At 36.5% G+C, this 12,600-nt stretch overlaps 1 protein-coding gene across 6 annotated transcripts in view; it reads left to right on the top strand.

Moving 5' to 3' along the window:
* Positions 1 to 12,600, top strand: part of LOC144321940 (uncharacterized) — a 194,682-nt gene that overhangs the window by 63,694 nt on the left and 118,388 nt on the right. For 2 of the 6 annotated variants that reach the window (XM_077911290.1, XM_077911295.1), the window contains exon 5: positions 12,386 to 12,444. The exons of 2 other annotated variants lie outside the window; for them this stretch is intronic. In XM_077911290.1, the coding sequence (XP_077767416.1) occupies positions 12,386 to 12,429 (44 nt within the window). In that variant the 3' untranslated portion in view covers positions 12,430 to 12,444. Of the gene's footprint in view, positions 1 to 282; positions 1,661 to 12,385; positions 12,445 to 12,600 lie in introns of those variants that run through there. 2 more of the 6 variants (XR_013387465.1, XM_077911291.1) reach the window with 2 other exon arrangements.

Here is a 12,600-nt window from a genome sequence, read left to right on the forward strand (position 1 = left end):
TTTAAGGCTTGTGGGTAGAGAAAAAGAAATTTTACCAGTCAGGAAAAGGACTATAGAGTGTTCAGCTGTGTTATCTTAGGTAGTAAGAAAGTTTGGACATATCCATATAATCACAAAGACATTAAAAGACATAATATAGTGGCTGTGCCCAACAAACAAATAATAAAAACAGTATGAAAGAGCACAGTGTATGTGGGGAACAGAAAAACCAGACTGGAAAAAAATAACTCAAGGAACTAAAGAAAACTTTGCCTATACTGTTTCTGTTAATTTCTCTTGCAGAGTATCTGTATAAGAACATGACTTAAATAAGCCAAGAGATGAACAATAAGATGATAAAACAACAATCCAGTAGACCTAGTGAAAAAAGAAAGAAAGAAAGAAAGAAAGAAAGAAAGAAAGAAAGAAAGACTGAAACTCAAATTAGTTTCATTGTAGGACTGGAAGGAAAAAAAGGAAAGCATGTACATGAATAAATGCTATTGAAAATCAGATTAATAACTGTGGAAGGCTTCATTGTTGTCTGTTATAATCACATTATAAGCAGAGAAGAAAAATTCAGAAATTTTGAGTAATAGAGGGAAGAGGATGGATAGGGAAACAATCAAGAATGACCCTAAAAAAGGATAATTGTGACCAGAAGAGAAAGAAAATCCATTATAATGAAGTAGTGGACAATTTTCCTAGAATGAAAGAACTTAATCTGCATTTCAAAGGAATGTGCTTAATTATAGACAAGATCATACCACAGTGGACTGGGAGACACAGGCTAGTGGAGTTACTGAACTTCAAAGATCAAAAACTATAAATTTTTAGACATGGAATCATACGAATGCAAGTTACCTTCAGGCTGGCCTCCACAACAGTATTTGATTCCATGAAAAATAAAGCAATGTATATGAAACACCGGGGGAAAGGTAAATCTTGAGAATATCATGCTCAGCCAGGTTGTCACACAGCTGCACCGGTACAACATTATCATCTGTAGGAACTCAGCTGATTGTGGTTCTCTTCTTACTAGTCCTAATAATGGGTGCCCCTCAGACCACAATGACTAACTGTGAGAAGATGTTTCTGTCAGTCCCATGTGCATGGGAACTGGCAACACAGGACTGCAAAACAGGAATGTAAAGAAAGTTATATCACAATAGTTTTGAAAGTGTGTTCCCTTGACCAGCAGCATCAGAATTATCTAGAAACTTGTGACAAAAGCAAAATTTGGGTCCACCTCAGACCTACTGAATCAGAAACTCCAAGGATGGACCCCATATTCTTGATTTTCATAACATTTTCCAGGTAATTCTGATGTTGATTGAAGTTTGATAATCACAGAGCTAGAGTATTCTTTGTCGGGGAGGTGTTAATACTCAGGTTTTAAAGTTCAAGGAAGGAAAGTCTAGATTGTTGTGGAATAGGAGTTCAGCAGAATCCTGAGGCTAGTGGGCCAAATATAGCATACATAAACTCTGGGGCCAAGATTATGTGGTGATTCTATATTTGTTCCTTCAAGTACTGATTTAGTTGATATACCTGTTTATGAAAGATTGTCCAAAATGGAATTGGCCATCTTATAAAAGTTAACCATGACCAGTTAAGTCCAACAGCTTCATGACAGGCAACTGAGGAAACAGATGCATATGAATTTGGATTTAGGTAATATTGGTGAATAGAAAGAATAATAGAAAATGGTAGACAGGTGCAGAATCTTATTGGGATTTCTCTGTACTCTATGGCTACTGCCTTGAGATGTGCTAGCATTCTGTTACAGGTGAGCTGTGATGTATGCTGCTGGTCTCTAAAATCAAGGGTGCTATCGTCTGACAAACAGAAGATAGATGCTATATGTTGGAAAGAAAATATTACAATTTTAATTTCTGTTTCAGTCTTCTAAAATATATGATTTGTGTGTATGAGTCATAAACTATAAATCAGTACATCATATCATAAATAAATATAGTTTGGGAAAAATGAGAGACCGTGTATAAGTACCTCTTAAAGCTATTGCTTGATGAAATCTAGCCAGTAGTGAAATAAATAATATATATGGTATTTTTGAAGTCATTTAAATGAAGAATGAACACCAAGTACCTCAGAGAATTGTGGTTGCCAACAGAAAGTGTCGTTTACCTTAAGAAAGACCATATTTACCCTACAACTAGTGTAGATTGGAATGTGGGAAGAATCATGATCATCATATTGCACAAGCCTGGAGAGAGTCGTTGCTTTAAGATAAAATGTGAATGGTGTTTCCAGTAGTTAGACAATGAAGGCACTCAAAGTGGAAGGACTGGGAAGTGTAGAGGACAAAGTCCCTTATTACGTCTCATATCAGGTAGTCAACCAAAACTGCTTAAAATTGAAACATAAAATTGAAAGGACATAATGACTCTACACTGAATAATTTTTTGTATTCTTTCAAACACTTAATTTTAACGTACTATCTTTTTCACAGAAATAATTGAAGTTTATTTAAATTCTTTAGTTTTTCATTCAGTTTTATTCTATTGAATTCAAGTGAAAAGAAACGAACATTTTACTTAACAATAGCATGCATTGTAAAACCCACTTTGCGATACTTATCTGTGAGTAATTGCTTGTGTTCTTTCATATTTTGCCGGAATTTTTAATAATGAGCATTTACCAAAAAGTTCATTAGTATTAAAAAAAAATTTAAAGCAAAGAATGTTCTTTTTTTGCACTGTGACTGGTCCTCCTCATGGCCCTATGTTTTCCCTTGCACAGCAAATGCAGTTCAGTTTTATTTTGCCAGTCAATGGATACTTTGTTATAAAGCCATGAAGTTAATCTTGTGTTCAGTTTTAAACACTGAGATTAGTTGTCAAGAATTTCTCTCCAGCCTAAATTTATAGAACTTCACATAACAAAAACAAAATGAGCGGGTAAAACAATCATTGCCATCTTCTTTCTAAGGGACTTTATTGAAGGAATAGGGTTTTTTGTTTTTTTGTTTTTTGTTTTTTTTTTTGAAGGAATAGGTTTTACATACACTCCCATATGGAAACTTCTCTGTCAATCAGGCTAACAAAGCACCACACATAAACACACACACACACACACACACACACACACCTTTTGACTCTACTAGTAGTTTTAGAAAAAAATTATAGGTGATATATGTGAATAAAAAGAATTTCAGATTTATGAGGGAAATAGTGACATCATGAATTTTCATTCTCAATATTCAGTATGTCACACCCCCTTGAGGGAAAAGACCTATCTCAATTTATAGATAATATAAAAACAAGCTTGATTAAAGGCATGTGTCCTAATGTGGTTTCGGAAGTGCCATACTGGAGTGGATTTGTAAAAAAACGAAAAGATGACCTCAGATCATTCGAGTAGAATGGGGGGATCTTTAGCTATACAGCCTCATCTCTAGCAATTGCTTTATTAGAATTGTGTATTAAGCTTATTTTTTTCCAATTTAGAACATAATTGCTTATAGCAATTTTAAGGGAGAAAACAGCCTACCAGAAGAAGGGTTACATCAGTAAAAATGATTATTTCATCCAAAGATAAATGTGACCAAAGAAGCGAAGACTTGAGGGAATTTAAATGCACTAAACATTTAATATGTGACTGAACCTTTTACTTCCTTGATTTGTTTCTATCTTTAAGCAACTGTATCTAATTTCCTTTTTCAAGATAAGTAAGTGGCGGCTCAAGGAGATGTCATAATTTGTCTAGGATTTGAAGACTAGTTCGGTGTAGACTCTAACTTGACATTTTCTAGAGCCCACCCAGAAACCAGCTCTGTACTGGTAGTCTTTAATCCTGGCTGCACATTACACTCCCCTAAGAAACTTTTTCAAAGTCTTGATGCCCATAGCAAGCCCACAGAGGTTCTGATTTGACTGGTCTGGATTGTAACACAAGTGTTGGTTACTCTTGAATAAATGTAGCTCTGAGACCCTAAGCCTTTGCCTGGCATCTAGATTATAAATACTTTACATTTGGTTGGTCTTTTCAGTTAAAATAAAGATGCTGAATGTTTTCATTTCTCATGTCAGATGTGTGAATTACCCTGTCGAATTTTAATACAAGACATTAAAACCTGTGAGAGCATATTATATTCTAGCCAATACATATCTTCATGGTACATATTCTCCACTTAGACTCAACGTCAAAATACACGTCTGACCTCAGCCCTACTCCACATATTTGGAGAGTAGGGAAAGTTTGCTGAAAGAGCAGTTGTCAGATTTGCATTTTATTGAGATTTTTATAAAATTCCAGGTTTCAGCATTTTATTCACACCAACAAGGACTGGATCAATTCCGTTGAAGGGTTCTCCTCAAACAAGAATCCCAGGGAATGAAATAAAGGGAAACATCTGCCTGAGCCCAGAACAGCTTGTGCGTTGATTTTTGTCAGAAGAGCCAAACCCGAGGTTAATCAGCTCTGCCCTCACCAACAGATGTCACTGCAGTCAAGAAGAATTAACTCAGGTTATCATGCTGCGGGCAGTGTAGTCAGATCAAGGTGCTAAAATTCAGTAACACAAAAACACAGATGTTGATGTTTTTCTTTTTCCTTACACACATGCCATTTTCACTGATTATCTTTCTTTTGCCACATTTCTCCAATTTCCCATCCTCTCCCTCTGAGTTATTTCTTTTTTTTTTATTTATTTATTTATTTTTTTTTAAATTTTATCTTATATTTATGATAGGCACACAGTGAGTGAGAGAGAGGCAGAGACAGGCAGAGGGAGAAGCAGGCTCCATGCACCAGGATGCCCGACGTGGGATTCGATCCCGGGTCTCCAGGATCACGCCCTGGGCCAAAGGCAGGCGCTAAACCGCTGCGCCACCCAGGGATCCCGCTCTGAGTTATTTCTGAAGAAATTAGCCTTGGTGTGGAAGAACAGTGGGAAGCAAAGGGTAATGGGTTATAGGTAACTTGGATATACTTACTGTTGGATTCATGTTTTTGGTGATCATCCTCTTTAAGGATGATTATAGTGATGTGGACTTTTCTAGGTGAACAGATTGTAGTATCTCATCAAGAACTGGAAAGCAGCTAGGCATCCTTCCTAGTTCAGGAAGCCATGAGTGGGGGATAAAAAGCTGGAAAAAAAAATAAATTCCTGATTTAAAAAAAAAAAAAAAAAACAGGAAAAAGAGCAGAGAAGGAGATTTAAACAAAAAAATAAGAGGAAATGAAGATGAAATATATCTGACAGCACAAAGTCCAGGCTAGTTTCCCACCACTGGGAAAAAATAGGAACCATCCCAGGAGCTGAAAACTTGGAGGGGCTCCTCAAGGGACAGGCATCTGGCCCCCCACTGGAAACGTCAGTCCAGTAGGAGAGGCTAATGTCCCACTCGCTTCCTGCCGGCATCAAGGCTTATTCTTGTCGAGGCCCAGGACTGGAAAACCCACAATAGTCTGTGAATATGAATCATATCTAGAAAATTTTATTTTGTCATCTCTTAGGATGTGAACCAATTGTACATGAAGGAATAGTTAGTTATCTTGGAACTCAAACTCTTTAGTTTTATCTCTGAACTAAGATGTTTAGAAGGACTTCTCGGAGCTTCCAGACCTTATTGTAAACCACATTTAAAAACAAACAAGCAGCATATCCTTGGTGTGTCTCCTCCTTATATACTACTTTTCAGTGAAAGCAGCAGTATAAACTGTCTTGTTGCAATTTTTTGAAGTTGTTAAAGGGAACAATCATGCATCAAGAGCTATCAAACACTTTAAATGTCCACTAAAAAGTAGCAGAACAGCCTTCAAAAATATTTATTACTTACAGCAAGCAGAAAAGTCCTTTGTATCAAAGTATTTGTTTATGGGCTGAATGGTAGAAATCCAAGAGCCTGTGCTACCCTACATGAGGTAGAATTAGGAGATGTTTATTTCTATCTCAACAGGGATATTAAACTTTGAGTTTCCATAATTTTTGTTAAGCAAATGAAACATAACAAATACTGTCTAAGCCTACTGTGACAGAAAGCAAGCAGTAGATGATTCTGAAAAGAAAAAAAAAGCTACTCTGACAATTATTGGCAGACAGTACCATTAAAGGGACATTACTAAGCTACTTCAGTCTCCAATTGTATCTTGCATTAAATGAAGATAGCTAGATCATCATCATTTTGTGGTCAGGCATTTTAATACTTACCCTCAGGGCATTCAGGCATAGGGTTTTTTTTTTAAATCAAATATAATAAACATTTGCAATTTTAGAGATACACTGAACAATACTTTCTGAATCATCATTGTCTGTATTTGCAAACATACATATACACATACAGAGAATGTGGTAAAGCCTTGAGAATCTAAATTTCACACATCAACTTTAGATTACCTGTGATAGCTATTCAGTGAGGTCCAATTATTTCCAAGCTGTCACACTACTTTTAAAGGAGAGCATCAGGAAATTGACAGAAAAATTAAAGTTTAGGTACATGGTAATGGTCAACATACTGGAGATGAGGAAGGAAAAATGTAAAAAATCAGTTACTGATCTGCAATACATCTGTGAAAAACTGGAAGGAACAATACCATAGTATGTAAGATGAGATAACAGGTTATTGAACTATGTGAATCTCAATATGTGTGGACCCCAGGAAATTCATTGTATGCAGGAAGTGATATAGCCTTTAAGCAAATGGACTGGTGAGTGAAATGTCATAGTACCATGTAACAAAACAGTGGATATCAGTCCTGTAATAAGCATATATTTATACTAAGCTAAGTCAGGCACTTAGATCCAACTATTAAATGGGGCAAGTCTTTTATATTTTTCTAACATAGAGATAAGAATATGAACTCTGCATTGTGGCAGGTAACAAAACTGCACATAGGTGTGCGTATGTATGCCTTCTGTGTACGGTCCTTGCAAATGTTGCATAATATTAACTAGTGAAAAGTTATATCCTTTACTATATTTAGCTTTGACTGGTTAAACTTTTTGCTTTTGTAATTTTCTTATAGTTATGGCTTTTTCTTTCTTGTTTAAAGAAGTACCTTTAATATTTCTTATAATGCTAGTTTAGCAGTGATGAACTCCTTTAACTTTTGTTTGGGAAACTTCTTATCAGTTATAAATGATAATCCTGCCTGGTAGGGTATTCTCAGTTGTAGATCTTGTGCTTGATCCTGTCCAAAGGTCAGCACCTGAAATATATCACCTCACTCTATTTTGATCTGTGAAGTTTCTGCTGAAAAATTAGCCCATATCCTTATAGGATTTCTCTTATATATAAATACTTAATTCCCTCTTGCCCTTAAGATTTTCTTTTTATCTTTAATTTTTGATGTTTAAATTATAATGTTTCTTGATATGGACCTCTTTGGGTTTGTCTTCTGTGGGTTCTCTGTACTTCCTGGGCCTGGATATGTTTCCTTTCCCAGGATGGGGACATTTTTAGCAATTAATCCTTCCCATAAGTTTTCTGCCCCCTTCTCTCTCTCTTCCTTCTGAGACTCCTACAGTGTGAATGTTAGTATCCTCAATGTTGTTCCACAAGTCCTGTAACCTATTCTCAGTTTTTTTTCTTTTGAGGTTCACCCTCTATGACTTCCACTGCACTCTCTTCTAGGTTGCCGATCTGTTTTTCTGCAATCTCTAATCTGCTGTAGATTATCCTCAGGGCATTTTTAATTTCAGTTATTCTATTCTACTCTCACTGGTTCTTTTTCTATGTTTCTGTTGAAATTCTCATTGAATTCACCCACTCTTTGCTCAAGTCTGGTATCTGCAGGACTACAACTTTGAACTCTTCATCAGGTTCTTTATCTGTCTCCATTTTGTTCAGTTCTTCTGAGGTTTTATCCTGTTCTTCTGTAGAACGTATTCCTCTGTCTCCTCACTTTGTTTGACTTGATGCAATTGTTTCCATGAATTAGGCAGAACTGTTACCTCTTCTGGTATTGAAGGAGTGGCCTGATATAGGAATGTCTCCTGTTGTGTGTGCCTGAAAGCTTTGGGTGACTACCTGGAGCTAAGTGAGTATGTGCTGGGGGTCCTGGGCTGCCTTGTGCTAATGCCACTCTGGTAGGGTGACTGGAGCTGAAATTAGAGTGATCCAGGGCACTCTCTGCATGGGACACCCTGGTGGGTCAGCTGAAGCTAGCGCAGGCACAGACCAGGGGGCCACCCTCGGGAGAAGGTTGGTTGCTCATGTGGGCTAGATGCTTTGGTTTGCTGTGGTGGCTGTAGGAGGCCTGCCAGAATGCCTGGACTCTGTTCATATTTTCAATATCAGGGTGGAGAGAGAGAATGTAAACAATGGTGCTTGCCAGTGTCTCCAATCCTGGACAGAATTCTGGATGTTTCTCTACCATTTGGGGGGCATACTAGAATTACTAAATGGATTTTTACCATTAAAAGTCTAATTGTCCTTTCAGCCACTGTTCTGTTCTGTTTTGTTTTGTTTTCCTTTTCTCCAGGGCAGGTGAATCTGCGTGAGGGTCCCTCAGTGATACTCCTCCCTAGTATAGATTGTAGCATTAGGGTTGGGGTTCCTTCCCTTTTCTGTGTCATTTTCCAGTTTTAATTTTGTACATGCTGTTTGGTCAGCTCTAAGTACTTTCTCAGGAGGAGTTGCTCTATATATAGGTGTAGATTTACTATGTCTTTGGAAAGAGGTGAGTTTAGGGTCTTTTTCTCTACCATCTTGATCTACCTCCTCCTATCTTCTCTTTGAATAATTTAGCCTGCCTCAGGCCTCACCACCCCAGCCAGCCTTCAGGCATCTCTGTATTCTGTAATTAATTTTTAATGGGAAGCAGTGTAGAAACATAAGCTATGGACTTGAATGCCCGTGTTCTAACCCTGGGACCACCTGACTTTAAGCTCATTGACTCTGGATGTATTGCTTACTAAGTCTCAATTTTACTCACCTATAAAATGGAGATAGCAACTCATATGGCTATTTTGGGAATTCAGTGTTCAGTGAGTACTTGAAACCATGCCTCACATATGTATTCAGGTAAATATTGGATATTATAAATATTATTGGCTTTTGGAAAGTCCCACAGCCAAACTTCCAAAACTCCTGGACACATCAGCTACAGCCAGGTTGGCTGTAGATGGTTCAAGAAACATTAGGACATTTTCAGCCATGGTAGATGCCTGAAAACTTCCTTTAACTCCATTCTCATCTAAGTTATATTTTCATCTGCTCCCATGTCAAGGAATCCTGAAGAAAGTATTTTTTTTCCCAAAAGTCTTTATGAGGGCATTATTTGGTTTCCTAAGGAGTGTAATTACCTGGGTCCAATTTAGAATTTTTAAACAATAGTTTTACTTGGAGCCCAGGCCTCTCTATATATGTATATTTATGAAGTAATACAGAGATTATGATATGAAGTTGGATTAAAACACTGACTTATTGGGTACCTAGAATATGTTGCTTATGGTGAGTGGTAGGAGAAACAAATATAATCTCTCAGCACATTTCCTCAGTGAATCTTTTAGGTAAAAAGTCATAGAAAACAAACAAAATAACAGCAATCAGAGTAATTTGAAAACTGCATAAAATTCTGTGAGAACTTAGAAGATACAGCTGATTCTTTCTAAAATCTCAGAAGAAATAGTAAATACATTGTAAATGTTAAGTAATGATTGAGGAACAATTTTCAAGCAGATTGTGGAGAAGGGAGGATCTTCCAGGCATAAATACAGAGAAAGATTATCCAATGACCTTTTCAAGCAAAATCAAGCAATAAAATGTTGCAGACAGGTGTGTGTGTGTGTGTGTGTGTGTCAGACACTAATAGTTTATAGACAGATGAGTAATGCAATCATAGAGAAAACTGTCTACAATGTGGGGAATAAATTCAACTGAGGAAGGAAGAGAACAAGAGGCCATTGAAAAAATAGTTAAAACAGCCTGGATAAGACTAAACACTAATCTAGGATGGCAGCACTGAAAATGATAAAGAGAGAACAGATTTAAGGGATATGTCATAGTTAGAAAGAATATGGGGATGTGGCCTAATGACAGTGAGCATGTGATACTAACATAAAAAAAGAAGCTAAGTATGTTTATTAAGGAAGAGGATGGATGACAGACTAAATACTGAGAGATTTTAGAAGGTTAGAAATTTTATTTATTTATTTATTTTTTATTTGAGAGGTCAGAAGTTTGAGAAATAAGTTTGGATTTGTTATCTCAATCATGAGGAGTTTATTACCAGGACCAGGACCTATCTTTATAGCTTCAACCCTTTAGATGCAGAGTAACTTGAAGGAGGCAGAGATAAATTAACCTAAAAAGATTCTTTGAGATTTTATAGACCACCAGTCCATATGAGGCTGGCAATGTCTAATCAACACCTCAATCCAGAGAAGAAATCTTTCAAAAATAAATACATGGTACTGAAAAAAAGAAATATATTTGACTGAATGTCATAATAACTTCATTTAATTCCTGCACATTCTACCCATGACAGACTCACAATACTATAATAATTAATGCTGAGGAGTGCCTGGGTGGCTAGTTGGTTAAACATCTGCATTCAGCTCAGGTCATGACCTCAGGATTTTGGGATTGAGTCCCACATCAGACTCCCTGCTGAGCAAGGAGTCTGCTTTTCTCTCTGCCCCTCCCCTCAACTCCTGCTCGTTCCCTGTCCTCACAAAAATAAATAAATAAAATCTTTTAAAAATCAGTTAATATTGCACTTTTGAAAAATGCAACAGAGTGAAACATGGAAAAGATAAATAAAATAATTTAACATATTAGAAATTTTTTTTCCAAATTATTTTTTTAAAGATTTTATTTACTTATTCATAGAGACACAGAGAGAGAGAGAGGCAGAGACACAGGCAGAGGGAGAAGCAGGCACCATGCAGAGAGCCTGACGTGGGACTTGATCCAGGGTCTCCAAGATCACTCCTTGGGCTGCAGGCGGCGCTAAACCGCTGCACCACCGGGGCCGCCCAGAGAATTTTATATATATGTGTATGCTATTGGTATATATATATATATATATATATTTGTGTGTGTGTGTGTGTATTATTAGCACACAGACACACACAAAGGTTATATATATATATATATTTATTTATTTATTTATATTTACATATATTTCTTTATTTAAATTAGAGCTTTCTAATTATTTGGTATTTAACATTCGAAAAGGTCCTATTCAGGCCCAAACTACCTATTTTCATATCAGGAAAGCTGAATTTCTTTCAGAAGGCCATGAAACAAAATGAACAAGAAAAATATGGGTGAGAAAATAAAGCTATTCACAATCACTTAGTTCAGCAGCTATAGTGTTTAGCCATGAGCTACAGGAGATCTCTTTAGAGCCAGTATTTTACCCCAAGTGCTAGCAGTATAATCTATTATAACCCATTATTATTTGAGCACAGGTCAGCTACTATTGCTGTTTTACAGAGAGCTGAGGCTATAGGAAACTACTTGGAAGGGAGTATCTCTAGGTTCCAGAGGTTTGAGACCTATGGAAAAGATCTGGAGAGCCAACTTAGGATCCTGGGATTCCAGAAGACTGTTGTAAATAAATTAAAGCATATGCCATGGGTGTGAGAGCTGTTAGAAAACAAAGAAGTGTAAGAATGGAAAGACGAGATCATAAAAACAACTTGCCTTATTCATAAAAGAATAAGCCTACAAATGGCCCTTCACTAAATGGACTTTATTATGTTTGCCTTTTAACTTGGACTTTAAATGGCTGAAATTATTCACTGCCATCACCTTCATAAGAACAGATGGTAGACTACTGGTTAGTTAACTGCAGTAAAGGTGCTATACATTAGATCTCTAGAACAAGCTTATTACTGGAAGTTTATACCATTTGACTAACATCTCCCCATGCCTCTTACCCTCTAGTTCCTGGTGACCACAGTTACACTGTTTCTATGAATTTGGCTTTTCTGGTTTCCACCTGTAATCATACTGTATATTACTTGTCTTTCTCTATCTCACTTAACATAATGCCCTCTGGATTCATTCATGTTGTCATGCATGTCAAGATTTCCTTCTTTTTTGTGGCTAATATTCTATTGTATATACACCATATCTTTATCCATTCACCCATCAGAACCCTTTAGGTTGTTTCCCTATCTTGGCCATTGTGAATAATGTTTCCTTGGATATAGACCTGTATCAAAGAGAAAATATCTCTTTGGGATCCTGATTTCTTCCTTTGGATATATGCCCATAAGTGGACTTGTTGGATCATGTGGCCATTCTATTTTTACATAGATTTTAAATGTTCTTAGCACACATACATATACACACAAAGATAATTATGTGAGGTGATGAAAGTGTTTGCTAATCCTATTGCAGTAATCACTTTGCAGCATATACATGAATGACATCATCTTGCTCTATGCCTTTAACTCACATGCTGTTGTATGTCAATTGTATTTCAGTAAAGCTGGAAAAGGGAAAAAAGAAAAACATATGGTATAAATAAAAAATTGTACTAAATATTCAATAACAATCAAGTAATTTGCTACAGAGAAGAGATTTTGAATGTGTAAGTATAAACTCTATATTTTTTTTCCTGCTCTAACAAAGCTCATTATTTTCTTGTTTCAACAATGTGCTACCCACTGTCTTACGAAGAGCTTTTCTTTGTAAAATT

This window comes from Canis aureus, chromosome 10, assembly GCF_053574225.1.
Source record: "Canis aureus isolate CA01 chromosome 10, VMU_Caureus_v.1.0, whole genome shotgun sequence".
NCBI classification, from domain to species: domain Eukaryota; kingdom Metazoa; phylum Chordata; class Mammalia; order Carnivora; family Canidae; genus Canis; species Canis aureus.